Raw genomic sequence first — 26099 nt, 5'->3', positions numbered from 1 at the left:
TACCTAAAAAAGGATCCTGGTGTTATTTGTCTCTCAGAAACAGCTCATAACTTCCCTTCAACTCATTCATGTCACCTAAAAGGTAAACCTGTTTCTCCATCACCTGTTCAGCTCTGATGATTCAGTAAGGACATCTCCTGGTTTCATCTTCATGTTTCCCTCTCACCACATATCCAAACCGACATCATGACCAGCAGCTTTACAGCTGTGGCTCCAGCAAACATCAGCTGATACTAGGAAGTAATATTAAATAAATTCTAACAACAGCTGATCAAGCTTAAACGTGCTGCTGTTGTTTAGTGCGACATCCTTTTTCTGGCGCAAAGTGGGCGATAAACAAACAAGAGAAATAGAACTTGCGTCAGAAAAGCCGATCAGCTGATCATTGATCAGTTTCATGATTGAAGTCGCAACAGGAGAGAGAGGCGAGAGAATGAGAGAAGAAGAGGCAGGTGACAGCGTAAAGACACAGAATAAATCCAGCTTTTTTCATTCTAGCTGAAGTACGGGACAAACTGTTCCTTTTCACCTCAACACAAAACGTGTAATATTTTCTCTGAATACGGGACTATTCCATTTTTTTACGGGACGGTTGGCAACTCTACTAACTAACCTTATGAATAAAATAAAGTTCACTATCAGTAACATCATAGCACCCACCCAGCTGTATAGAAACTCCGTCATGCTAGCTAATACGCAGTACAAGTTATTTAAACTGACTGTAAAAAGTTAGTACAACGAAAATAAACTTCACCTAAACTTGGTTTATATCTGACCCCGCCTCGGGTCTCCTCTCCTCCTGCCTCCCCTCTCCCTCATCCACCCGCTGGCCTCTGTGGAAGCTCTGCCATAGCCACCAATCTACCCTTTCATTGTTTATACCATTACAAAAAAAACCCATTGGGCCATAAAAACGAAAAATCGCTATGGTCATGCCATCAGTTAACCCTTCGTGTGCCAGCTGTGGCACGCGTGCCCAGGGTTGCCAACCCCTGCTGTAGTATATTAATAAGTGAGCTTTATAGGGTCTGGTAGGCTAATCCTTACATTTTAAATGGAGCCAGGCTCTGTTTCCCTCTGTTTCTACTCTCTAAGCTAACTGTATCCTGTATTCACCTTAACACTAAACAGAAGGATTAATTAAAGCAAATAGGATTTTTAAAAGCTTTCCCTTTGAAAGATTCACTCCAAGAAAGCGCACAAATAAATGGCAGGAAGGTGACTGTGCCCAGTCATTACAGATGAAAACGTTGGTTGGTTGGGTAACAGAGATAAGAGGCTGTGAACAGGATGTACCGGTCGCAGAGGTTAGTGTCCATGTTCTCTCCTTGTTTTTTGTTTTATACAAGAGAATGTGAAAAAATGAAGATGTTGAGGCAGAACATCCCAGCAGAGAAATGTGTACTTTCCAAACTGAACAAGATTTGTGATCCACTTCTATTCTGTAGAAATAAAGCACTACTTCAACAAAGTGTCACCTTCATTTACTCAACAGATAGACAGGCACACCCACACAAATAGCAGCCAAGACAGTGATATTTCAAAATCTTTTATTTTTACTTTTTTCAGTCACACCAACATTTGTATTGTCAAAAACTTCCCGAGTTCAAAATAATTTGCACGAGTCACAGTCATATATAAATCTGTTCTACATATCTGTATTACATTTTTGTTTAAAATAACATTCATGTTAATTGGCTTAATCTCTGATTAAGTCAAATCTGAGTCCCCTCCTGTTCATTTCACAACTATTATAAATGTTTCATACTTTGTCTGTTGTGCAGGATGAAATCAACAAAGCAGTGCCAGTTTGAATCAATCCATGTCCACAATTTCCTCTGTTAATCTGAACACCCAGCAGGTACATTTGAGTAACTTTGATTCAGCTGGCCTGTTATTCATAGATTTGTGAGTGTTTGCAAATACGATGCAGTATCTGTCTAAATTAACTGCATTTTAAATTTAGACTCATTAAAATCATCAGTCACATAAACTAATATCAATCTCTAGTGCATCAAATTAGAGTGTGTGATGAGGGAAAGAAATGCAGGAAACTATGTGGTTGCTCTTGAGTCTCAGCACAAACAGACAAAAAGCACAGTGAGCATATTACAGTATGGAGCAATCCTGTGTTCGGATCACCATACTCGGGTCCAAATCGCTGGAATGTCTCTGAATGAAAACAATTTGACAGAAAATAAGATATTACAGGGAAAAAAAACTGAGAAAGAGAAAATATCCGCATCACACAAGACATGACGAGAACGACTGCAGGAAGAAACAACAGAATGGAAGAGATTTAAGGGTGACCTGTTCTTTAAGTAACTGCTGCTACATTCCTTATCCTTTCTTTTTTTGCAGAACATTTCAGGGTGAACATGAACATTTGCTAACCCATGTTTTCCTTTTCGTCTCTTTTGAAACTTCTGAAACACATAATTTGCACCTCTCTAAAGTTTTCTTTATCACTTAAACAACGAAACATGGGGCTGGAAGTACAGTTGAATTTTCACAGATGACAAAGTACATTTCATATCAGCTCAGCTTGTCTTTGTAAGTTTCCTGATTGTTGTAAAATGTTGTGCTTTGAGCAGATATAATAAACACAAGTCCTACTAAAACTAAAAGGAATAAAGGGACAGGGGGAGGGAATTATAAATACAAAATAACTACTTACTGCCTACTTTGTAGAATATGCACTAAACGGGTTTGGAAATCTATTTGAACTTTGCCAACCAGATGTTCATGTTATTGACATTTAAATCAATCATGCATCAAACTTATACACACAGACGATCATACAAAAGACACTAAAAGCAAGGGTAGACACACGCACATACAAACACACACACGCATACAAAACACACAGACTCACTGAATCTGAGAACAGATTTCCAAAAGACTGTTTTTAAGTCCTAAAAACACGTTTTCAGACGCGTTTCTAAACCCTAAAATGTAAATAATTTCTACCAATAATTAAAGATTTTTTTCTTTTTTCACTTCATGACGTGGCTAGAGAGCAAAAACCATTTGATAATTCCTAAAAAGTTGCTTACTTGCAAGTTTATCATGTTACAAACACACTTTGTTACAGCGACGCCACACTGAGCTCTGTGCATCAGTGTGTGTGTGTGTTTCCTGTTAGGCTTTGATAAACCCAGATGTGCTTACACACACACACACACACTCTCACAGATTATAAGTGTCACATCTGTGTGGGCCTTTTCTTGACGGCATCCTCTCTGAAGGAAAAACAAAGAGGGAGAGGAAGAGATACAGGGAGAGGGACTGCAGGATCAACAGGACGTTAACCCCACACGTGTATTTTGATCGTCCCTCGGGTTTAGTCCATAACTCCGCTTGCTCTCCTGTTAGCGTGCCACCTCTACGTCCCGCCATTGTACGAGTAGTCTGCCTTGTTGTGCATCACCAACTTATTGTCCACAAAGTAGAAGCTGTCCGACTGTGTCTCATACGGGTGCAGGATCATCTCTCTGACTGCAAGCAGACAGAAAACATTGCAGCTTTTAGAAGACCGGCTCCTAATCTACTCTGGTCAGATCAGAACAGAAAATAATTTTAAAAAGTAAAAGCAACACCTTCATTGGGCCTATTATGCAACTGAATTGCTAAAAATTTTATAAAGTAGGTAGTTTTAAGAGAAAAAAAGTGTAAACCCAATGAGATGCATAGCTGTCATTCTAAAATGATTGAAAGAAGTAAACATAATGTGACTTTAATACATAAATAACTGGTAAATATGTATTCAAGACACACTGAGTTCACTTAATTCACTTGTTTGACTGACAAATATGCCCTGTAGTAAATTCACTATGTTGCTTACATTAAAACTGTGTCATTTACTTAGTTTATATGTCATTACAATACACGATAGGCTAAAGTATTTTTGAATGTTTTCTCCCCACCCAACTTAAGCTGACAATTAAATATCTGAGTAGCTACTCGATAAAGCTTCCTGAGCACCGAAGCTGTCAGGTACTTCCTGATTCTCAGGAAGCTTTGGTGGCTTCTTCTCTATTGCCACCATGAGGTTGCCAGTTGTAGTTTTGAGCAGGGCTGGACTGGTAATCTGGCATACCAGGCACTGGCCGACAGACCAGCGCACTGGCCAATGCCTGGTATTGCAGATTACAGCATTTTGTCCCACTCTTCTTTAGTTCATTGAGGTTTGAAGTCATTTGTTTTTTCACAGCTCTCTTAAAGTCCCACCACAGCATTTCTATGATTTTGATGTCTGGACTTTGACTGGGACTTTTTCCATCACTCTATTGTAAAGTTTCTGCTGTGCTCTGGATCGTTGTTCTGTTGCATGACCCAGTTTTTGCCAAGCTTCAGCTACCAGACAGATGGCCTCACATTTAAGTTAAGAGTACTTTGGTACAAACCCTTTATTGAACAAGATTTATGGACTTGTTTTGTAAAAAAATAAATAAATAAAAAAAACCCAACCCAAAATTGGGTCTGTGGCTCAAATTGGTTGAGGAGTATGGATTTTTTTGCCCAGGTTCAGACAGCAGTGCCTCGTAAAAGCCTTGTGCTACCGTGAAAGAGTCTGAGATGCTGCTCTTGGGTTCTCTGTAGTTTATCTAAGCATTGCACCTTGTGGTAAATATGCTGGGACATCCACGCCTGGGAAGATTAGCAAGTCCCTTGAATGTTTTCCACATGTAAATATACTTTCTCACTTCTGAATGATGGACTTCAGATGATGACTTGGAAATGACCTTAAAACTCTTTCCCAGACTGATGAGTAGCAACAACTTTTTCTCAGATATTATTGCTGATTTCTTCCTTGGCATTGCGCAAACACACACCTGATTGCCCCAAGCCTGCAAACTGTCAAAACCTCTGCTTTTATAGAGGTGCTAATACTTGCAGTTCATCAGTTATTCAAGTGCATTTTTTTATAAGCACTTGGCTTCTCCTTGCCCTATTAATCCTCGTGGAACTTCTTACTTGATTAAGACCTGCTAAGGACCAGATGATTTTCTATGATATATATATAAAGCCTTAAAAGTTCAGTTTAATTTATATAGTGCCAAATGACAACAATAGTTGTCTCAAGGTGATTTATATTGTAAGGTAAAGATGCTGGAATAATAGAAAGAAAATAGAGAAAACCCCAACAATCATATGACTCCCTTTGAGCAAATGCTTTGGCAACAGTGGGATGGAAAAACTCCCTTTTAACAGGAAGAAACCTCCAGTAACCCCAGGCTCAGGGAGGTTCAGAAAGAAGGTAAACAGCATGTGTGCATGCTGTTTGTTCCACAAGACCTATATTCTAGTGGGTGCACAGACTTACTGATGTCTTCAGACAGAGGTGGGAACTCGTAGATGTGTTCACAGGTGTTCTTGCTGCTGGGCATGCAAAAGCCAAACTCAAAGTCAAAACTCTTGAGCAACTTCTCTCTGAAATAGTGCCTCTCAATCATCCTGAAATTCTCTATCGGTCTGTCTCCGACTGTGAACTCAACACTGGAAGGAAAAACATACACAGACAAGGTTCAATCTTTCCTTTGTTAACCGTGTCCTTGTCAATAAAGATTCACACACATTCTCACTTACGTGGCTCCAACTTGCCGCAGTCGGAGAAACGCAGGGGTGAACTGGTAACGGACGAATCGGCCGGCATTTGGGTCAATATCCCTCTTCTCACTTCCTTTATCTGAAGTGAAGACCAGTTTGCATGGAGCAGATTAAAGTACAAGATAAACCTTCGTAGATGGAAGCCTAATAGAAATGGCAGATTTATATTGTGCTGGATGGCACCAAGTAGGAAAAATGTATTTATTTGGTGAAGAAAAAGGACAGATTTGCTTTCCTAACGCATCTTATAATTTTTGTTGTCTTCCTTCAATTTGAGCCCTACTTTTGTAGCTTAGTTCCTCTAAAAGGATGGGCTGTGGTTGACTCTGTTTTTAGAGGTAAATAGACCAAATCACTACTCAAACTACAGAAAGTACAAAACACATTATCAACCCCTCCTGCAACGCTCTCACTTTGAAATCTCCTAATGTAAAGAATATTTATTATATATATTATTGTATTTAACAACAACTATAACGTAATGTCTCCCGTGAGCTGCTGATTGGAAGCTGGTGAATAAACAATATCGATTTCTATTTGATTAATTAGCTCACAACAGTCATATTCAAAGGGATTATAGAGCTGTAGCTACAATATAGTGTATTCCAAACAATTTCTTAAATATTTATGTAGTGTTTGAAACTCATACGCTTTACAGCATTTCATGATGGAAATTTCTCTTTTTTTTAATAAATAGTTGACAATGAAATATATGAATGCAGAAGACAGAAGACTGACCTGTAGACGGGGGTTTGGTGATTTCAAACAGCACTGTGCCGGTCTCCATATCTCTGATCTTGAACCTGGTGAAGTCGATGTTGTAAATGTTCTCCTCTGGGCTACACAAATAATCTGAGAGGGGGAGAGGAAGGAAGTAAAATAGTTATAGATTAGACACAAAAATGAGAGTTTGCAGGAAGTTTACTCCCTACTAAATACTTCTTAAGGAAATAAGTATGTCTGGGTATTGAAAATCAATACCTTTTGAGACTCAGCAAGCAGAGAGTATTAAAAATTCACAAATAGCAATGGAAGGGGAGGACAGATTGTGTGTTTCCTCATCTTATTTAGGAGTAAAAGGTTATTTTAATCAACCTGAAACCTCCAAGGCAGTAAAACAAAATCAGTGTAGAAGTGCAAAAAAAGCAGTCTGCTGGTCTTCACAGGTCAAGTTGAGTTTGTCTCTAAAACCACAGAGAACTTTAGAACAGAGAAAAGGGCGTTTGCTGCCTGGTACAAAACCGCTTCCGTCTCATTTTCAACTTTCCAATTAAGGTTAAGCAGTAAGCAACATGACTGCTGACTGACACAAGCGGCTGTGGCTGGTAAATGTTTGTTAGGCGTCACGTCCACTGTTTGTGATGTGCCTTTTGGAGAATTGGTGCATAACTGTAAACACTAGACATTTAGTCTTTTAATAATAACTAGGACTCCCACAGTCAGCCAGGTGTAATCTCAAGTGTTTTATTAGAGCCATTTCTCCATGAATACACAACTGAAAGGGATCATTTACAAGAGCTTGGTTTCTACTTATTAGCAACTGACTAATGTCTTAAAAAACTATCTTGCATTGTTGGCACAAATCCTGATGAAAAACTGTTAGAGGAGCCACTTCCTCACAATTGCAATTGCAGGCAAACACCCACAAGCGCCCAGTAAGAAAGAGAAGTGAGTTATTTTTATTCCCTTAATCCTTCCTGCCCTTACCAGGCAGTGTCAGTGCTTATTAGACTTCCCCAGCAGAGCAGACACTTCCTGCTTCCTGGCTGATCTGATACCACGGGAAGGCGAAACTGTAACATCTACCTATCGGCTGCATGTATGATGAGGGGAATTTTTTTAATGGATGGGTCATTGAAGGCCCGAGGAGCCAAAACAGAAACCCAGAGTCACACAGCAAGTTTAAAAGATGTCACAGTGTTTGCCTTGTTTGATCTTAACAGATCGGCACTTGTCGCTGTATGTTCTGCAGTTTCTCTTGATGGGCATGCTCTTTTCACACGCACACATACACACACACACAAACATGCACACATACTCATCTGCTGTGCCAGCTGACGATAAGCCAACCACATCTGCCTGCTCAAATCTGCAGTGAAACAGTGGGGACACTGCTGCTGCCTCGGGGATGATTAATCACTGAAGAGGCAGCTCTGACTGACCAATCAGCCCACCAGCTGTTCTTCATAACACACTGACAGCTAGAAATGCCGGATATCTCCAACACCAAATAACACATCTGAGGTCAGTGTGCTTCCACTCAAAGTTTAGGCAGTATGAGTTGAATTCAATTAAATTCTATTCAATTTAAATAGCATCAAATCACACCAACAGTCGCCTCAAGGCGCCTTATATTGTAATGTAGACCCTACAATAATACATTCAGAGAAAAACCCAACAATCCTGACCCCTTATGAACGAGCACTTTGGCGACAGCGGGAAGGAAAAACTCCCTTTTAACAGGAAGAAACCTCCGGCAAAACCAGGCTCAGGGAGGGGCGGCCATCTTCTGCGACCGGTTGGGGTGAGAGGAGGAAGACAGGGACAATAGAATAGCAGGACCACAGCTACATAGCCTGCTGTAAGCTGCAGAAATCAGGTGGTATTTTTGACTAATAACTCCTTGCTTGAGGTGGCTGTAGGACAGTAGTTCTAAGTCACAAACAGCAGATAGACTCAGTGCGCCTGTTTCCCACCAACATGGTGCCTCCGAGCAGCAGGGCCGGCTCACTGTCAGCGGACACCAGAGTTGTGCCTAAACTCTGGTTTCCACACAACCAGAGCTATGTTTAAACCAAACATACCAAAAAGCATTTCTTTAAACAGAAACAATGGCGCACTGAATGCTGCTTCATGTTACACAGATGTTACACCTGTGGTAGGTGAGTCACTGTGTGTATTGTCTTATAATGCTAATTCCGAGCATAACTTCGGTAATGCTTCTGACACGCCCACTGAATGAGCAACAACCTACAAAAAAAAAAAAACAGTTGTTGGACATTGTTTTCAGGTCTGAAGGTCTTTCAAAGTTTTTCTTTAGACATTGGCTGCTTTCTCAATCATTTTTTGTCCAGTCCTTGCACCTGACCATTTCTAGAAGAATGCAGTTTTGTGTTGTTTTATAGGCCACTTCACACCGAACTATGAATCATTTAAGCATAAAAAAAGCACCTAACTCAAAGGATGAAGCAGTGTTCTGTCTGCAAAACGGGCAATTTAGCTCACAGCCAAATTGATGCCTTTATTTGCTCCCATTTCTGTAGCCAAAGATAACAATTTGACGACATAAAACGTAGTTATCAGATGAAAACTTTCAGAGGCCGTGTGTCCTCATAAAAATGAGGAAACTGGACAAGTGGAGGACAACAGAAGCAGAGACAGTGACAGGTGATACCAAACACGCTGCCAATGCATTAAAATCTTACCTTATATAATGTCTTTCAATGTATCTTTGCACGTTTTAATAAATCGTTGGACCTATTTCCCATTTTCCTATCCAGCTGTGAAGGAATGAGGGTGGCTCACAACTGTAGTGTAAAAAAACACAAAAATGAAGAGTGAAAGAAAATAGATTTCGAACTGACGTTTAACAAGTTGCCCCACATAAAAGAATCGAGTAGGAAATAATCAACCAAAAATAACCTACATATTTACTAGTAGCTTAGTAGTAGTTCACCAGTGTGACTTCATGGTGAATGTACCTGGTTTAACGTGTTGGTCTGGAGCAGTCAGGATGAGAACTTTACTGAGCAGGAGCCCGAGAGTCTGTTTATTTCAACGTTAATCCCAAATGGAGGATTATTCACAATGCACCCCCGTGTGTTATTCCTCATGTTTATGTATGAAGCATCCCCCAAAGAAGAGCCTCACCCCCAAGTCGCAGCATGTTGTCAACTGCATTTACTGCATGCGGTGAGCGCGCCTGACAGAGTTGACGTTATTCACTGTGACACTGTGATGCCTTTGCTACTCTGTCAGTCTGAATGCTGAGGTCGGCTCTTCTAAACACATCAACTCTGCATACCCGGCTTCATTTAGTACCACACAACACCTGACCATCCAAACCGCCTCAACACACAGACATGAAACAGTCACACTAGCATAAACATTCCCAGCAACCACATAATTTTATTTAATAACATGCAATATTTGTGCCTGCAAGGTGTGGGATTTTTATTAGCAGATCTGCATTTGTGTGTCTGTGTGTGTGCTGCACACATGTATAATGTAGTCTGTTGTGCCACAGCTGGTGTTGTCCTTGTCCTTTTGCTAACCTACTGCTAATAGTTACCTTTGAGCCTCCTAATTAAGTCCCATGAGGACAATGAGGCTGAAAGCAAGACAATGGATTTGTTGTGTGAGACTGTCTGTGGCTCAGTGTCCTTTCACAAGTGTACGATCTCACTTTGCCTTAAACACACACAGACACCAACACACACAGAGCCATCTGAGGTTAACTTGCTCCCAGAAAGAAACGAAGCTGCCAGCAGACTTCAGTTTTTCACTGCCAGCTCTTCTTCTGGGCTGTGAACACCTCCAGACAGAGCATGTCCCAAGCTTTTAGAGTTTGTGCGTATGTGCGTTTGTGCGACTGATCAAATTTAAGTGAATTCAAAGCGTGAAGTGAAGTGGTCACCGCAGTCAACACTGAATTATGGTACGTGCTGAAGATGACAAAAACCTTAACCATTGAGTGCTCGCTCTGCTGCTGGGAACAGGAAACTCATCTGAAAACCACTTCTCAAACTTAAATGTCAGCTGCTTTTAACAAAATCCTCAAGTAGCTTCTCACTTCACGTCCTTCACAAAACAAAAGTTTGCTGATCAGAGCGTTCAGTGCCTTATTCCCACTTCTTATAGGTGCATCTTATTCGTGCACATGAATGATGCCTCGTGCTGATATTAAAGTATGTCCTCATGTTATTTTACAGCTTCGCTGCACATATGAATACTAGAAAAGATACACACAGTGAACAGGCTCTGTTTGGATGATGAAGTATTTCCTTTCATTTGTTCACCAGCCCACATTTTAGGAATCGTGGGTTTAAAGGGGATCTATCAACTTCATTTTCAGATCTATCTTTTTATTCTTGGACTCTTGTAGAAAAACTTTGTATGGAACAATGCTCATTGATCATATACTGCCCTTCAGTTCAACCCAATCCATACCAAGCCATTAAGCTAATTTTCTTCTCTCTTCAGGCCAACTTTGCTCTGATTGGATACCACTTCAGAATCAGAATCAGAATCAGAATGGGGTTTATTGCCAAATGTTGAGCAGGTTTACAACATTAGGAAATTGCTGCAAATATACTTGCAAATATTAAGTTTGACCAGCTTTCATGGGGCTTTCATGTTCACATATTAAGGATATTTGCTCTCCAATATTAAAGAGAACAAATTAGAGCATTTAGAGCAGTCTGAAGCCTCAGACTCAAGAAAAAGAAAAAAGGCTGTAGAGGAAGAGCTGAGCTGTGATTTTCACCCACTTGCAGGGTTAGCTAACATAAAGGAAATGCTGACTCAGTCTTTGGTCAGAGGAGTCTGAAGTGGCACTCTGGATTTGAAACAATTTACTGGAATGATTTGTCAAAAATATGCATGTGTCAAAATGTTATCTACTATTTGAGTTACATCAAATTACTGTAAACAGTTTATCTTTTTCTTTTTCTTAATTTACTGGCCAAAATACTTCTAATGTCCCTCCCTCCAAAATTCAAGCTGTGTTAAGGCATGGTAAGGTTAACATTTACCAGGCCACCTGCCCTACAGGTAAACATGAAAAGACACCAAAACCAGAGAGAGAAAAAAGCAAGCAGGGGGTGGAAACAACTGCATCAGAGAGCAGCAACAGATCCAAGAAAGAGTTGGCCCTCAGGGAGTGAGGAAACCTCACACCCCCAGAGAGTTTTCCATTAAATATCCTCACAGGTGGGCCCGGTTGTGCCAGAAAGGTTTAATGATGGATAAAGGAAAAATGCAATAATTTAAAGCAGCATCTTCATAAAAACAAAATAAATAAACCGAGTCTGTGACGCTGCTACTCTTTCAAAAGAGGAGGTAAATATCTTAATAAAAGCCTTTAAAGCTACACACACACACACACACACACAGAGAAAAAGATGCCTTCTACAGTAAACCAGAAAAGTGCTCCAAATTTAATAATTTTAACTTAAGGTGATTTCAGATATCTGTCCTCCTGAACATTCCCTGCAGAGATCAGCAGCTCCGAGTCGGACTGGGTCAGGTTCACAGTTCAACACATACTGCGCCATGTGGCCCAATTACACCAAAATAAACAGTTCTGAGCTTGTTTTAGCTGTTCACCCAGTTAACACTGGGACAGAACAAATTTAAGGAACCTTCCAGTATCAGTGGCACATAAAAAGGCTCATAAACACAACAGCTGAACCTAATAATGGTATCTAGTTCAGCGTGTCCCTCTTTAGATGCTGATGGATCGCTCCAGTTTATGTTTTTTCTTTACCCTTGCTCATTAAACAGCACTTAAACAGCACCGTTAAACTGAAATACCTTTTCCTGTAAATGACAGCAAAAAATGTCACAACAAAAAAACTGACAAATTTAAAAACTTAGGCAATAGATAATGATTTCAATGATTGATCAACAAAACGAAAAAGAAGAAGAAGCTCAAAGAGCATGCAAACAGGCCTGTTTAATGTGTCATTGTTGGTCATGTGACAAATGTCATATCATCTCTCAGAGAACGAGTGTTGAGAAATTGTGCAACAGCTGAAGGGGGGGAAGACTTTCTCATCATGTGTTGCTGCTTGTTTCACTGACAGACCACAGAGGCCACATAAAAAAACATGAAGAGGAAAAACCTTTAAACTTGTGGCTGACCTGACCTAAAAGTAAGACTCTGAACCAGAACCAGCCTGAACTTTAAATACTGCATGAACAGAGATGCATTCGTTGTCTGCACAGTGCATCTGCACAGCAATGATTATTAGATCAAAATAGTCAAAAACTAACTGCTTACTTTCTTCCTTTTTTGGGTGACATGCTAGATATAAATATTCGAAAAGCTACATTTTATTTGTCTTTAAAGTTTTACATTTTATAAAAGAAATTTTTTTCTTAAAAAGCTTTTGCCATAAAAAATATCGGGCATCATCCTGCACTTAGAGTACATAATAATACATGTGAATGCCAAAGAAAATGACAGCAACCTCTTTGTATTCTAGTGAGCAGCAATCTGCCGGTTACGTAGGTGGGATGAGGAAGGCACTTAAGCCCAACTCAGCTCACGTGGACTAATCCGGTTTAGTTACTCGTATGAAGGCAAATCCAACTAATCATTAGAGAGAGGGGGCAGGGCTGAAACTGTGTGTGTGTGTGAGAGAGAGATTGGGGTGACAAAGCAGGTGTGCTGTAAGGACAGTGAAGAGAAAGGCAGGAAGAGACGAGTGGCTAAAGAGACTGCAGATGTTGAATGACCAGAACCTGCAATGTGATGATAAAAGATGTGAAGCTAGAGGAAGAAGATGTGCTAAAGTGACATGTCATCATTACTCAGTCTGAGGGACAGAGGTTATTGGAAATGTGTAAAGTATGTCTACAGTACTGTGTGATGAGCAGATGAGCAGTATCTCTAAGTTACTTACTTTAAAAAAATAAGAAAACCTCCAGTAAAGAATTGACACAGGACCTGAGAGATACATCTGGCCCCTCAGCTGATCCTCTACTGTTCACCCTCATCAGAAAATAGTCTCAGCTGAAGCCATTCTTAATGGAGGGAAACAGGGAGAAAAGGCTGAGGTTTGCCATTACACAAGAACTGGACCTAAAATCAGTATAAACAGGTCTGATGGAGGTATGAATCCAAATGTGAAATTTTTATTCCTTACATAATGTGCACATTTATCATCATTAGTATGTATGGTGGATATCAAGAGAGAGCTACAACATTGAGTGTCTCCAGACTGTAAAACACACTGGAGGCTCCGCCATGGTTTGGGACTGCAGTTTAGCCAGTGGTGTTGGGGATCTTGTCAAAATCAATGAAAAAATACCATCAAATTTTCATCCACCAGGCATCTGGAAAACACGTGACTGGCAACAGCTTTATTTTTCAGCACGACAATGACTAGAAACACACTGCTGGTTCAGTAAAAGCATGTCTGGATAGACAAACACACAGTGGAACACTATCAGTCATGGATTGGTCTCCCCAGAGCCCAGATATCAGCAATATTGAAGCAGAGAAGAAGCAAAGAAGAGCTCTGAATGTCCTTCAAGAGGCCTGGAGAACTATTACTGAAGACTACTTAATGAAATAAAAGGAAAAACCCACTAAGAGTTCAGGCTGTGTTAAAGAATTAAGGTGGTCATAGCTGTCATATTCAATTGTACAACCTCGGCACTTATTTCCCATTTTATTATACTAAATAAAATGCATTTTATATATGTAGTATTTACAAAAACATTGTACTACATTGTAGTAAACATAAGTGAGCCATGTTGTTCATATCTTACAACCTTGATAACAGTGTGATTAAAGATATTTAAACATAATCTGGTCTTCCCAGGGACGGTAGATGTAAACGAGATTAATTTTGCTAAAAGTCTGTAAAAAGTTCATTTAACTTTATAGTACGGAAGATTTAACTGCATCCCACCTGCACCGATGCACTGTTAAAATAGTACAAACCAAAAGACTAAGGTGGGTTGTTTATGCTCTGACTGTTTAACAGAGCTTGTGGGTTATAAAAACGTTTATTCAAATCATACCTCGGTCACACCTCACAGGTCACAGGTCGGTTCACACGGTCATATTTCTGTGACTGCTTCTGTCAAATGTAAGATAGTCAGGAAGTTATACTTATTAAACCACTTTAGTGCTATCGATGAGTATGAATGAACATCACAGCAGAGAGCTGACCAATGGCTCAATGGCTCCAAGTTGTCTGTATAAGAAACCCTAACACTACATTCAACCCATCATCCACTCATCCTCTAGGAAGGACTGTATCCTACAGTTTGACTAACTCAAGTCATTTGACATTGGCAGTCTTTATTTTGTGTTGGAGAGACACTCAAACGAAAACCTGCAGCAAGTGGGGAAGTGGTTCACATGCTGCAATTCCACTTCACTGAGTTTGGAGTGCAGAAAACGTCAGATCGTTACTGGCTGCAGAATTGAAGGTCATCCAGAGGATGAGACAGCGACCAATGCTCCAGAACTATCGCTCGGGTTTCTGTGAAAAAGTTCCTGTCATATTCAATTTTGGCAGAGACAAAGTTCATAAAATTGTATTATTTAATCTTACAGTTAAAAAAATTAAATCCATGTCATTTTCTTCTACTCATTCAGTTCAAGGTCATAGTTGGGCTTGAGCCTATCCCCAGCTGTCACTGGGCAAGACTCAGGATACACCCTGGGCAGGTTGCCAAACTATTGCAGGCTAACACAGAGAGACAGATAACCATTTGCATTATTGGTCAATTTAGAACCCCCAGATAACCTAACATGCACGCCTTTGGACTGGGGTAGGAAGCTGAAGCCCCAGCAGAACGTAGCGAGCATGCAAACGTCACCCAAGCCAGTCACTGGAATCAAACCCAGGACCTGCTTGTTGTGAGGATATGTTGCTAACCACCACCCCACTATGCCACCCTTAAAAAGAACTCATGTGTACATAAGCCCCAACATGCACAAAGACTTGAAATCCAGCCACAGGCGTTTAAATTCTTTTTATGATTTATTAGGAAATAGATGAGTAGTTATTAACCACAATGATGCACTATAAGCTGTCCAAATCACCCAATCTTTCCTATGCAGATCACTTTCTTAATTAGCTGTTTGATCAGAACAAGCTTCTTATTTTGTTTGTCCATCAGACCAAAATCATCAAATGCTCAATTTACCATAATATGATAAAGTCAAGCAGCAAAATCATCCCATCTGAGAAGCTGGAAACAGAACGTTAGAAGCAGCACAATAGACTGTTTTCTTACTAGAGTTATGATTCTAGTCCTGTAGAGTCATTAAAAATATATTCTTGTGGTTGTTATCAAAAAAACTGGGGGGCAGAAAAGCCTTTGAGGAAGTTCACAAAGACTCCAAGCAGCACCTGAGCATTTGCTAACCCCCTTTAATAACATGTGTATGAGCATTAAATCCACTCTGTAAAATATCAATAAATATAGAGGAGGTTGGGTGTGGAGAGCTGAGGTAACGGACGCTGTTTACAGGAGTATAATCATCGGAGTAACAATGGTGTCAGTGTTTTAATGCCTGTGCTATTGAGCTGCCCAAATGTGAAACAGCTGATGCCAATCAGCTAAAACAAGCTTATCCGCACTGAACTAATGCTCTGCACGGTCACACTGCCACTGCTAAACTCAAAGCAAATACTCACTCCAGTCGGCATGACTGGTTTATGTTGTTTAGTATCATCCACGTCATCTAATAACCAAAAAGAAATTAAAATAAGTGAAGACATTTCTGCAGCTATTTAGGAAGTTTTTCCACTACATTGTTTGCACTCACCAAACTGAAGCAGTCCATAAACTTAAAACTCAAAGTTTAATACTTTTGTAACAGCCAAAACAATTAGTGTGAAGTTTCAATAATTGTATCAACAAACACTTAATTATGTTGGAAAAATACAGCAGATATACCTCAGGCCTCTCAGGGTTCTTATCTATATCAAATATGGTGGTTGTCTAGCAACCAAAGTTTATGCACCTTCAACACCAGTGTCTTTTTAATTTCACAATAGTAACAACTTCTTTATATACACAAAACTTTCAATGCGCGTGACGTATTTGACATAACTGTATCGCCTAGCAACCACATAATAACATTAGCCTGTTAATATGTGGTTGTACTTGTAGCATTAATGCACCTATAACACATTACAAAAGCACAATTTTAATTTAACTTTCTTTATGTGTGACACTATCTGTGTTGCCTGGCAACCACAGACATGGCATGGGTGTGTACTAGATTTAATAAACTGTAACATTATGCAGTTGCTGCTTCTGTGTAATAACAACTCGCTGCCTTTCTTTGTGACTTTGGGTTCTGGGTTACTTTGATAAACTGTTTTTTTGTATGCAGTGTCGTCACAGAAGTGCCAAAAACTGCAGTTTCTCCAATGGCCACTTGAGGCCTTAAAAGCAAGTCAGTCCTCATAGACACCTAGGTTAAACTGCCCCACCTACAGCAATAACGTGTTCACATTTATAGCAATTTGTCCCCATTCATAACAACTACATATTGGTGATACATCTACATGTATCACCAACATGTACCAACAAGATGAAATAAAGTGTGTTAAAACTGTTGCTGCACTTTTAAGAGAAACATCTTTACATTACAATATCCTGGTGTGAAGTGTGGCCAATCTAAGATGCATGTGCTTCAGTTTCAGTGAGTTTATTTCTAATTTGAATAAGTCTGTTTGTGCATTACACCCAGTAACTTTCTGGATCTTGATTGCTGGCATTGCACAGTAATTTAGCATGTCACCCTCTCATGAAAAGCCTCCCTCTAAAAAACTAAGAAGGAGGCTAAATGTTAACATTAAAGTGTTGAAATACAGAGACCAGAAATGTATGTTGGTGGCTGCAACATTTTATTAACTTCTTATTAAGTTCCAATAAGAAGTTTCATCACTTAATAACTGACAATTTAAGGAATGTATATTCTCTCTCCCTTTTTTTTACACTGCAAAAATAATAATTAAGAAATACAGCATTTTGATTCCCAATGATATACAAAGAAATGCAGCAAATCCTCTCATATAAGAAGCTGGGAAAGAGAATACTGGGCAGTTTTTCAGTATGTTTGCTGCAAAATGATGTGTTTTTTCAATTGTTTTCAGAGCTAAACAAAACAACAGAAATAGCAGTTAGCTGCTTCCCCATGAGACACAAAACACAATCACAATGTCAGCAGGGGGGCCTTTCTTACCGCTCTGAGGCTCCATGCTGACTCGACGGATTAAGTTTAGGATTCGGTTAAGAACAAAATCAGGATCAAATCAGTCAACTGGGTAGAAAGCCCGTTCTGTCTATGCAAATCCCAATCAGTCTCAGCAGCTTGCTTTGATTATGAATGGAGGGCAAAACGATTAGTGACATCTTTACGCTGCAAAAAAAAAAGCTACAAACTGAAGTTTCCCCTCGTGGGATGTCAGAGCTCCAAACAGGTTCAAACCACTCAATAACAACAAGAACAACAAAAACCTCTTTAACTCAAGACTGTTGTTAAATCTGGCTTGCCACTTAGAGAGGGACTCAATTTCAGCCACTAACAATCTGCAGCAGCAGAAAAAAATAGTGACAAGTCACAAAACAACAGAAGGGCCTCGGTGGCTCTGACATCTCAGGAGAGCACAGGATGTCTCCTGCTTGGTTTGACCACCAAAAACGAGGCCAAGCAAGCGTGAGTGTACGCATATCCAATTCTGTCCGTACAATCCATCACCTACACTGTTTAACATGGGAGAGGGGGCGAGGAGAGCAAGGAGGAAGTGTGTGGGAGAACAGAGATGATGCACGCTCCACTGGCTGTAACCAAGGGGAGATGCTTCACGTTGCTGTAGTGACTCAAGCGTGTATCCACGTTGCTGTGGTGATTCACACATGCCTCCTCTTGCCTCCAGCTATGACGCTGCGAGATAGGAAAGTGAGTTTCCAAGACCATAACGGGGTCCGGCGTGGGAGTCAGAATCATTATGGTGCTCGCCTACGTGTCCCTGTGCAGCAACACATCACACACTCACTTATGGGATCACAGACTTGCCGATTAAAAACACAAAGATGCGCACACGTGTTCTCGATGAAGTCAAAACAAAGCTGAAATTACCCTAGTGTGTGTCTAATAATAGACTGCATAATGGACAATTAGAGAAACTACTAGAGTTTTCAATGGCTGTGAGCAAGATGAGCCAAAGGATGTTCCCAAAGCTCAGTAAGCTGTGATTATATTGGATTGGACAAGCAAAGACCCATTCATCATTACAGCTTTATCGTCCTCTGTTAATCTCATGCGAAACAAGAAAATAAGGAAAAGTAAAGCAGGGAATGAAGACAGGTGGAGGTTCCTCCGCTGTAGGAATATTTTTGAGAGAAGTGGAATGACAAGCGCTCACTGTATTGCTTGTGGCATCTCACGGGTGCATGTGAAATGAAAGCTTTCAGAGAAATAGAGAAGAACTGAACATGCAGAGGTGAGCCTAAAAATCCCCATGCAAGTTTCAAAATAGCAGTGAAAACATCCCACAGAGCATTTGCATGTTATCACACTCAGTATGTAATGCAAGTATGTTGTGTAAGTGAGGTATTACACTGGCCTTCAAATAGTCAAATGTCCCGCTGCCACCTGTTAGCTAACTAATAATAAATGTAGGAGTTCTTGTGAACATAAGAGCTTCCTGCCTGCTTCTCGGATGTTTAGAGGTGTGACATAATTAAAAAAAAACAGATGCATTAAGTAATAGGCTAATGTCATAAGCAGATTTCTCATCAGAAGGTTATGAAAAGGAACAAGCACATGAGTTTAAAAGTACCTAAAGAGACAGTAGGCGAATGTGACTACAGAGAGTCGATCATGATGTTTCCTGCATTTATAAACTGGCTTCAGCTTAAACAGCAAAATACTCCCTTCACACACTCATTACAGTGCTAGCAATAGGGATAGCTTATTATAACAAGTGTATTTATATAGTTTTCATACTTCTTTTTAAGCTTGTTTGTTATAGCATATTCACATTTTGCAACTTGTACACTGGCATGGGATATTTTTTCTTTGCCTCCTGTTTTATTTACATGTTTACTGAAGCAGAGGAACCACACAGACTGCTTTGAATGATGACCCCTGGGTCACCCAAACGTCTCCAGCTAAGACGCCCTGCTTAATTTAACAGAGATTAAAATGCAGAGTGGGTCGTCCAGTCTTTCTTTTGATCCCGGTTCAACATCTTCACTTGCACGCTGTCTGCATGCACCACATCATTCACCCACCTCCACTGCTTAACCTCTACATTACAGTGGTGGGCTTGCACCTCCACAGGTCGCAGGACTGAGATGCCATCAGAGAGAGCTGAATGCTCCTCTGCGCACAAATTGTCAAAAAACGTACACCAGCAGCTCAGTGGAGAGTGGAACTCCAGTGACGCTTTATCAATAACGCTTATTCAATAGGGCCTGTATGGATTACATAAATAAGGGGACACGATAATGACGTGATGCATGACTCATACAAGAGCACCTTTGTCCCCCTTTTCCCACTCACCTACCAACACAAGCAGCAGCAGCAGCAGCACTGAACTTACTCTCTGTGATCTTCTGCAAGCCAAGAACATCCTCCGGAGTGATCACAGTGCTGGCGAGCAGTTGCTCCTCGGTGGTCACCGGGACCCCCACGTCGGTCGAGTTGCAGCCTTTCTTCACTTTCATCGCCGCCGTCTGCTTGGGGCTGCCGTTACTGGTGCTGTCTGTGCCGCTGTCGGTGCCTCCGGCGTCTCTGGCTGGATTACTACCGGCGGGCTTCTTAGCGCTTGATGGGTCCTGGCTGTTGCCTCTGCTGGTGCAAGAATAGCTCATTCTCCGCTCCTCCTCCCCCCTCTCCTAACCCAGGGCTTCCAAGATAGCTACAAAACAGTTGCCTCCCTCCTCTCCCTCCCTCACCGAAAGATGCAGAGTTGCTGCCTGTTATCCGGTGCTTAATTCAAATCCGCTTCGTCTTTCCCACAGCCTGTCTCTGCAGACGGAGTGTCGTGTGCGAAATGTGCCCCGGCTGTCTTCCTGCTCCAGCGCAATACGTGCGGAGAGCGAGCTGTCCTCCACAGTTTGTGTTCTGTCAAGTGAAGCTGGACGTTTGTGGGAAAATCTGCTGGGTTTGAAATTAAAAGAGGCGGCAGATGGCTGTTGCCGTTGACGAGGTGGAGGAGGAGGGGAGAGAGAGCGTCTCAGTGGCGCAGAGACCGGCTGGTGCTTCTGCGCACAGTCTGCGCTACAACCGAGTTTTGCGCGCGGCAATCAGCGCGACAAACAGCTGATTGATATAAAACGTCTCCGATATTTGCAGCTAGTGAGGTGATTATTTGTTGATGGCGCAGGGGAGATATTAACCGAACAGCAGGCCTGTGTTTGACTGCTGCTTTGCAGGAAATGGCTAATTGCCAGAGTAACTAATTTGCCTCAATATTCACCAAAAATAACACAATTTTTTTTTTTTTTTATCAATTTCTGGAGTCCAATGCATTATTGTTTTTATTTTTTGCTTTCATGCCGCTTGTAATTAAAGTACGCCAATTAAGAACAAACCTTTCCATATTATGCTCTCACACTTTTTTAACCTTTATTTGCAGCAGACACACGCTCGCTGTTAACTTTTCAATGCAGATTTTTGATTCCCAAATAAATTAAAACCAACAGCCGAAGTAACCGCCAAATATATAATCTGTGAAACTTATCTCTCATGAATGATATGGCGTCATTTTGACCCACAAACAACACTACCCTTACAAAGAAGAAGGTGCAATCATTTTGTGGCGAAGTAGGTTTCATATATATCATTTTTTTTTATCCTGCTAAAAATCTCTTTTTTAAAGAGTGATCAGGACAAGAAGGCAGCAGAAACTGCAACAAATATAGTTCTATAAATATATTTTAAGTGGCCAGGAAGGACTGGGCTGATTAAAATGTAGGTACAATAATGCAGTTTTAAAGATGGAGTTTGATTGACTTTTCTTTAAAAAGGAAAGAAATCAAAGAATCCCAGCCTACATCAACAAATTCAAGTATTTGGGTACTGCTGTGAGTAGTGATGAAAGATTGTTGCATGAAATCAAGATCAGGTTGCAATAGCATCCTGGTAAAACGGAGTTTTTCCTTCACACTGTCGCCAAGTGCTTGCTTACTTTTTTTGCTTTCTCATCTTATTGTTGGGGTTTTCTCTGTATAATTGTAGAGTATTTACCTTAATATATAGAACACCTTAAAGTGAATACTGTTGTGATTTGGTGCTATATACAGGGAGTGCAGAATTATTAGGCAAGTTGTATTTTTGAGGAATAATTTTATTATTGAACAACAACCATGTTCTCAATGAACCCAAAAAACTCATTAATATCAAAGCTGAATGTTTCTGGAAGTAGTTTTTAGTTTGTTTTTAGTTTTAGCTGTTTTAGGGGGATATCTGTGTGTGCAGGTGACTATTACTGTGCATAATTATTAGGCAACTTAACAAAAAACAAATATATACCCATTTCAATTATTTATTTTTACCAGTGAAACCAATATAACATCTCCACATTCACAAATATACATTTCTGACATTCAAAAACAAAACAAAAACAAAACAGCGACCAATATAGCCACCTTTCTTTGCAAGGACACTCAAAAGCCTGCCATCCATGGATTCTGTCAGTGTTTTGATCTGTTCACCATCAACATTGCGTGCAGCAGCAACCACAGCCTCCCAGATACTGTTCAGAGAGGTGTACTGTTTTCCCTCCTTGTAAATCTCACATTTGATGATGGACCACAGGTTCTCAATGGGGTTCAGATCAGGTGAACAAGGAGGCCATGTCATTAGTTTTTCTTCTTTTATACCCTTTCTTGCCAGCCACGCTGTGGAGTACTTGGACGCGTGTGATGGAGCATTGTCCTGCATGAAAATCATGTTTTTCTTGAAGGATGCAGACTTCTTCCTGTACCACTGCTTGAAGAAGGTGTCTTCCAGAAACTGGCAGTAGGACTGGGAGTTGAGCTTGACTCCATCCTCAACCCGAAAAGGCCCCACAAGCTCATCTTTGATGATACCAGCCCAAACCAGTACTCCACCTCCACCTTGCTGGCGTCTGAGTCGGACTGGAGCTCTCTGCCCTTTACCATTCCAGCCACAGGCCCATCCATCTGGCCCATCAAGACTCACTCTCATTTCATCAGTCCATAAAACCTTAGAAAAATCAGTCTTGAGATATTTCTTGGCCCAGTCTTGACGTTTCAGCTTGTGTGTCTTGTTCAGTGGTGGTCGTCTTTCAGCCTTTCTTACCTTGGCCATGTCTCTGAGTATTGCACACCTTGTGCTTTTGGGCACTCCAGTGATGTTGCAGCTCTGAAATATGGCCAAACTGGTGGCAAGTGGCATCTTGGCAGCTGCACGCTTGACTTTTCTCAGTTCATGGGCAGTTATTTTGCGCCTTGGTTTTTCCACACGCTTCTTGCGACCCTGTTGACTATTTTGAATGAAACGCTTGATTGTTCGATGATCACGCTTCAGAAGCTTTGCAATTTTGAGACTGCTGCATCCCTCTGCAAGATATCTCACTATTTTTGACTTTTCTGAGCCTGTCAAGTCCTTCTTTTGACCCATTTTGCCAAAGGAAAGGACGTTGCCTAATAATTATGCACACCTGATATAGGGTGTTGATGTCATTAGACCACACCCATTCTCATTACAGAGATGCACATCACCTAATATGCTTAATTGGTAGTAGGCTTTCGAGCCTATACAGCTTGGAGTAAGACAACATGCATGAAGAGGATGATGTGGACAAAATACTCATTTGCCTAATAATTCTGCACTCCCTGTAAATAAAACTGAAGTGAATCTAAGCTAGCAAACATTTAATTTAACTGACAAATTTCCTTCAACACAAGAAAGAGTCGAAGATGCCTACACATGGAAGCAAAGCATGGACAATGAACTAGAAAGCTATTGAGATTATCAGTGCAGCAGAGACGTGAATATCATAGACCTGAACTGATTAACGAAGAAGTCTTTAAAAAAGCAAACACCAAAAGATCACTATGTAAGAACATCAGAGACAAGCAAGAGAAGCAAGATTCTTTGGACACACTATGAGAACAGGAGGACTGGAATGTGATATTACATCTGGAAAAATTTGAAGGGAAAAGAAGCAGCAGACGAAAAACCATCAGTCTGGACGAAGAAAACACAGAATGAGCTGCTGCACTGTGTGAAAGATAGGGCATCTTGAAGGACCATGATCTGTTTCAATTGTGCAAAGCAGTTAAGAAGATAGTTCACTCTTCACAACAAAGCGTTTTGATGAAAAGTAAAATGGTAAATGGTAAATGGTCTGTATTTGTATAGCGCTTTTACTAATCCCTAAGGACCCCAAAGCGCTTTACACGTCCAGTCATCCACCCATTCACACACACATTCACACACTGGTGATGGCAAGCTACGTTGTAGTAGAAGTACAAGTAGTAAAAGTAGTTAACGTGTTTGTGAAGGTTCTCAGTCATCCAGGTCATCGTAGTCAAAGGAGCTTGCAAAGAAAAGCGTCTGGACTTCTTTAAGTTACTTGAAGACGTTTCACCTCTCATCCGAGAAGCTTCTTCAGCTCTAAGGTCAAATGGTGGAGAGTCCCAGATATAACCTAGTCCCCCCACAGAGGGACAAAAGGACCCCCTGATGATCCTCTAATCGCCTGAGCCAAGGTGTGAAACTGGGTGTGGGTCCCAATCAGCCAGAGTTTCGGGTGTGTTCATTGTGAAACCTGGCCCCACCTTATCATGCGAATTCCTGAGGTCAGATGGCCCAGGATGTGAGTGGGCGTTAAGGCGTCTGGGAAGGGATCTCAAAACTGGATTATAGATGGCAGAGAGTTGGTGTCGTAAACCCCCGCCTCTGTTCAAAGATGGTCGCTCACAGTGGACATAGATGGCTTCTTTCACTCCTCTTTCAAACCATCTGTCCTCTCTGTCCAAAATGTGAACATTGGCATCCTCGAAAGAGTGTCCTTTATCCTTAAGATGCAGATGGACTGCTGAGGCTTGTGAAGTGTTGCAGCTAATGAAAAGTAGTTAACATTAGCTGCAAAAGAAACCCCCTGACCCCCCATATGATGACATGCTGAGGAACTATAGATCTTTCTATTCAAAGATGATACTTAGTATTTCTTTCACAACTGAAAATATCAGTATATAATAAATGCCTGCTTTCATCTCAACACAACTGTGGGATTCTGCTACTTTAGTTCTGTTATGTAGGTAAAAAACTTTTGCAAGAATATTTTAATAGCATGCTTTTTATGGTTTTATTTAAGAAATGATGCATCTACTTATTCCAGCTCTGCATGTCTTGCAATTAGACCTAAATAATTCTCCTCACATTGATTAAGCGTACTACATTTTAACATAAAATGTGGCTCTAATGTGCTGTAATTTCTCAGAACTTTACTGTTAAAAACAACAACAACAGATGTTTTCAGATGTTTGAACGGCAAAAATGAAATCATTCTGGGGTGGGTTTAATCCTATTTCTGTCTTCCTTTCACTCTCTACTGATTCATGTAAAGTCTCTGCATGACTCACTGGAGATCTCAGTCACACATGACTATCCATCACAGCTCTGCAGTGACTCTGTGTGTGACGATAACGATGCCAAACCAACCGTAACGGCAGTTTAGGAGCAGTCACAATAACAACAACAGCAGCAAAAATGCCAGCAGAGAGATTAGAGTATAAAAGATTCCTGATCCAGGAAGAGCCTGAGTCAGTTTGTGCACCTGCAGTGTGATGGGTTGTTAATATTGTGACCCTTCTTTAAGTTAATATTAAAAAGGCCTTTAAACTCAGAGTTTATATGGAAATGTTGCACCCTAGAGGAAGTCAGGATTCACTGCAGAGATAATTTCTGTTACAGGTTTTTATTTTTTAAGATTCAGGTGAGTGGAATAAAATGACTTCCAATCGAAAATATCCAGATTTCATGCTTGGAAAAAGCCCAGCTTGGAAAAATATGTTCTAGGCAAAACTTTTCACTCAAGAAATATCAGAGGAAATTTGTAGGTGTTTACTTCCTTCTTTGTAATTAGCAATTAGAGTCTACTGAAGGCTCTACTGAGGTTTTGATATCTGTGCACGTGACACAGAGTCGACTATATGGACACGGCAGGCTCTTCACATCAGCCTGCTGAGTTTGCTCGTCTCTTTGTCAAGTCTGCGCCGATGCTGCTGCTGCTATCATCAGCAGAAACACACGCACACATGTTCATATATCCCTGTCCCATCTTACATTCAGACCTCAACAAATCAACTCTGATCAGAAATAAGTTCACAGAAATGGACCTACTGCGGTATTATGTGTAAAAAGTGCACACGTATCTTGCTTTTGCTCTGTTATAAGCTTAATCAGGAAATTACATGGGCATCCACATGAATGCACACACACACACACACACACACACACACACACACACACACACACACACACACACACGGGCGTGTGCGCACACACACACGCACACATAGACAGAGAGTCTGGACAATGTGCTGACCTCAGTAAGCCATTTCTAAATGTTTATTGTTCAGAGCAGCAAGAGAAGAGAGAAGGGGGGGACAGTAGCAGCTGCTCACTCTGTTTTCGCTCTGTGTTGTTCACTTTTTTAATGACACAGTGAGGAACAAATAATGTAAACAAAACTATTTATAATTCAGGCACTTTGAATAAATGTAAATAGAGTCTAAAAACCAAT

General features: G+C 40.7%; 1 protein-coding gene across 1 annotated transcript; it reads right to left on the bottom strand.

Moving 5' to 3' along the window:
- Positions 1-1533: 1533 nt before the first annotated feature.
- unc119a2 (unc-119 lipid binding chaperone a2) lies at positions 1534-20246 on the bottom strand. Its single transcript, XM_086309046.1, has 5 exons — positions 19920-20246; positions 6349-6462; positions 5590-5689; positions 5327-5499; positions 1534-3498 (listed from the first exon to the last, which is right to left on the bottom strand). Exons 1-5 carry the CDS (start codon positions 20188-20190, stop codon positions 3386-3388), a joined length of 771 nt encoding a protein of 256 aa, XP_086165172.1. The 5' UTR covers positions 20191-20246; the 3' UTR covers positions 1534-3385.
- Between the last annotated feature and the right edge of the window lie 5853 nt (positions 20247-26099).

Source organism: Aulonocara sp. 'chitande type north' Nkhata Bay, linkage group LG10 (genome assembly GCF_057382095.1).
Source record: "Aulonocara sp. 'chitande type north' Nkhata Bay isolate Kocher_YH1m ecotype deep benthic linkage group LG10, A_spYH_male_GT1.1, whole genome shotgun sequence".
Lineage (NCBI taxonomy): Eukaryota > Metazoa > Chordata > Actinopteri > Cichliformes > Cichlidae > Aulonocara > Aulonocara sp. 'chitande type north' Nkhata Bay.
Note: the sequence above shows the minus strand (reverse complement) of the source record. Positions and strands in the feature narration are given on the sequence as shown.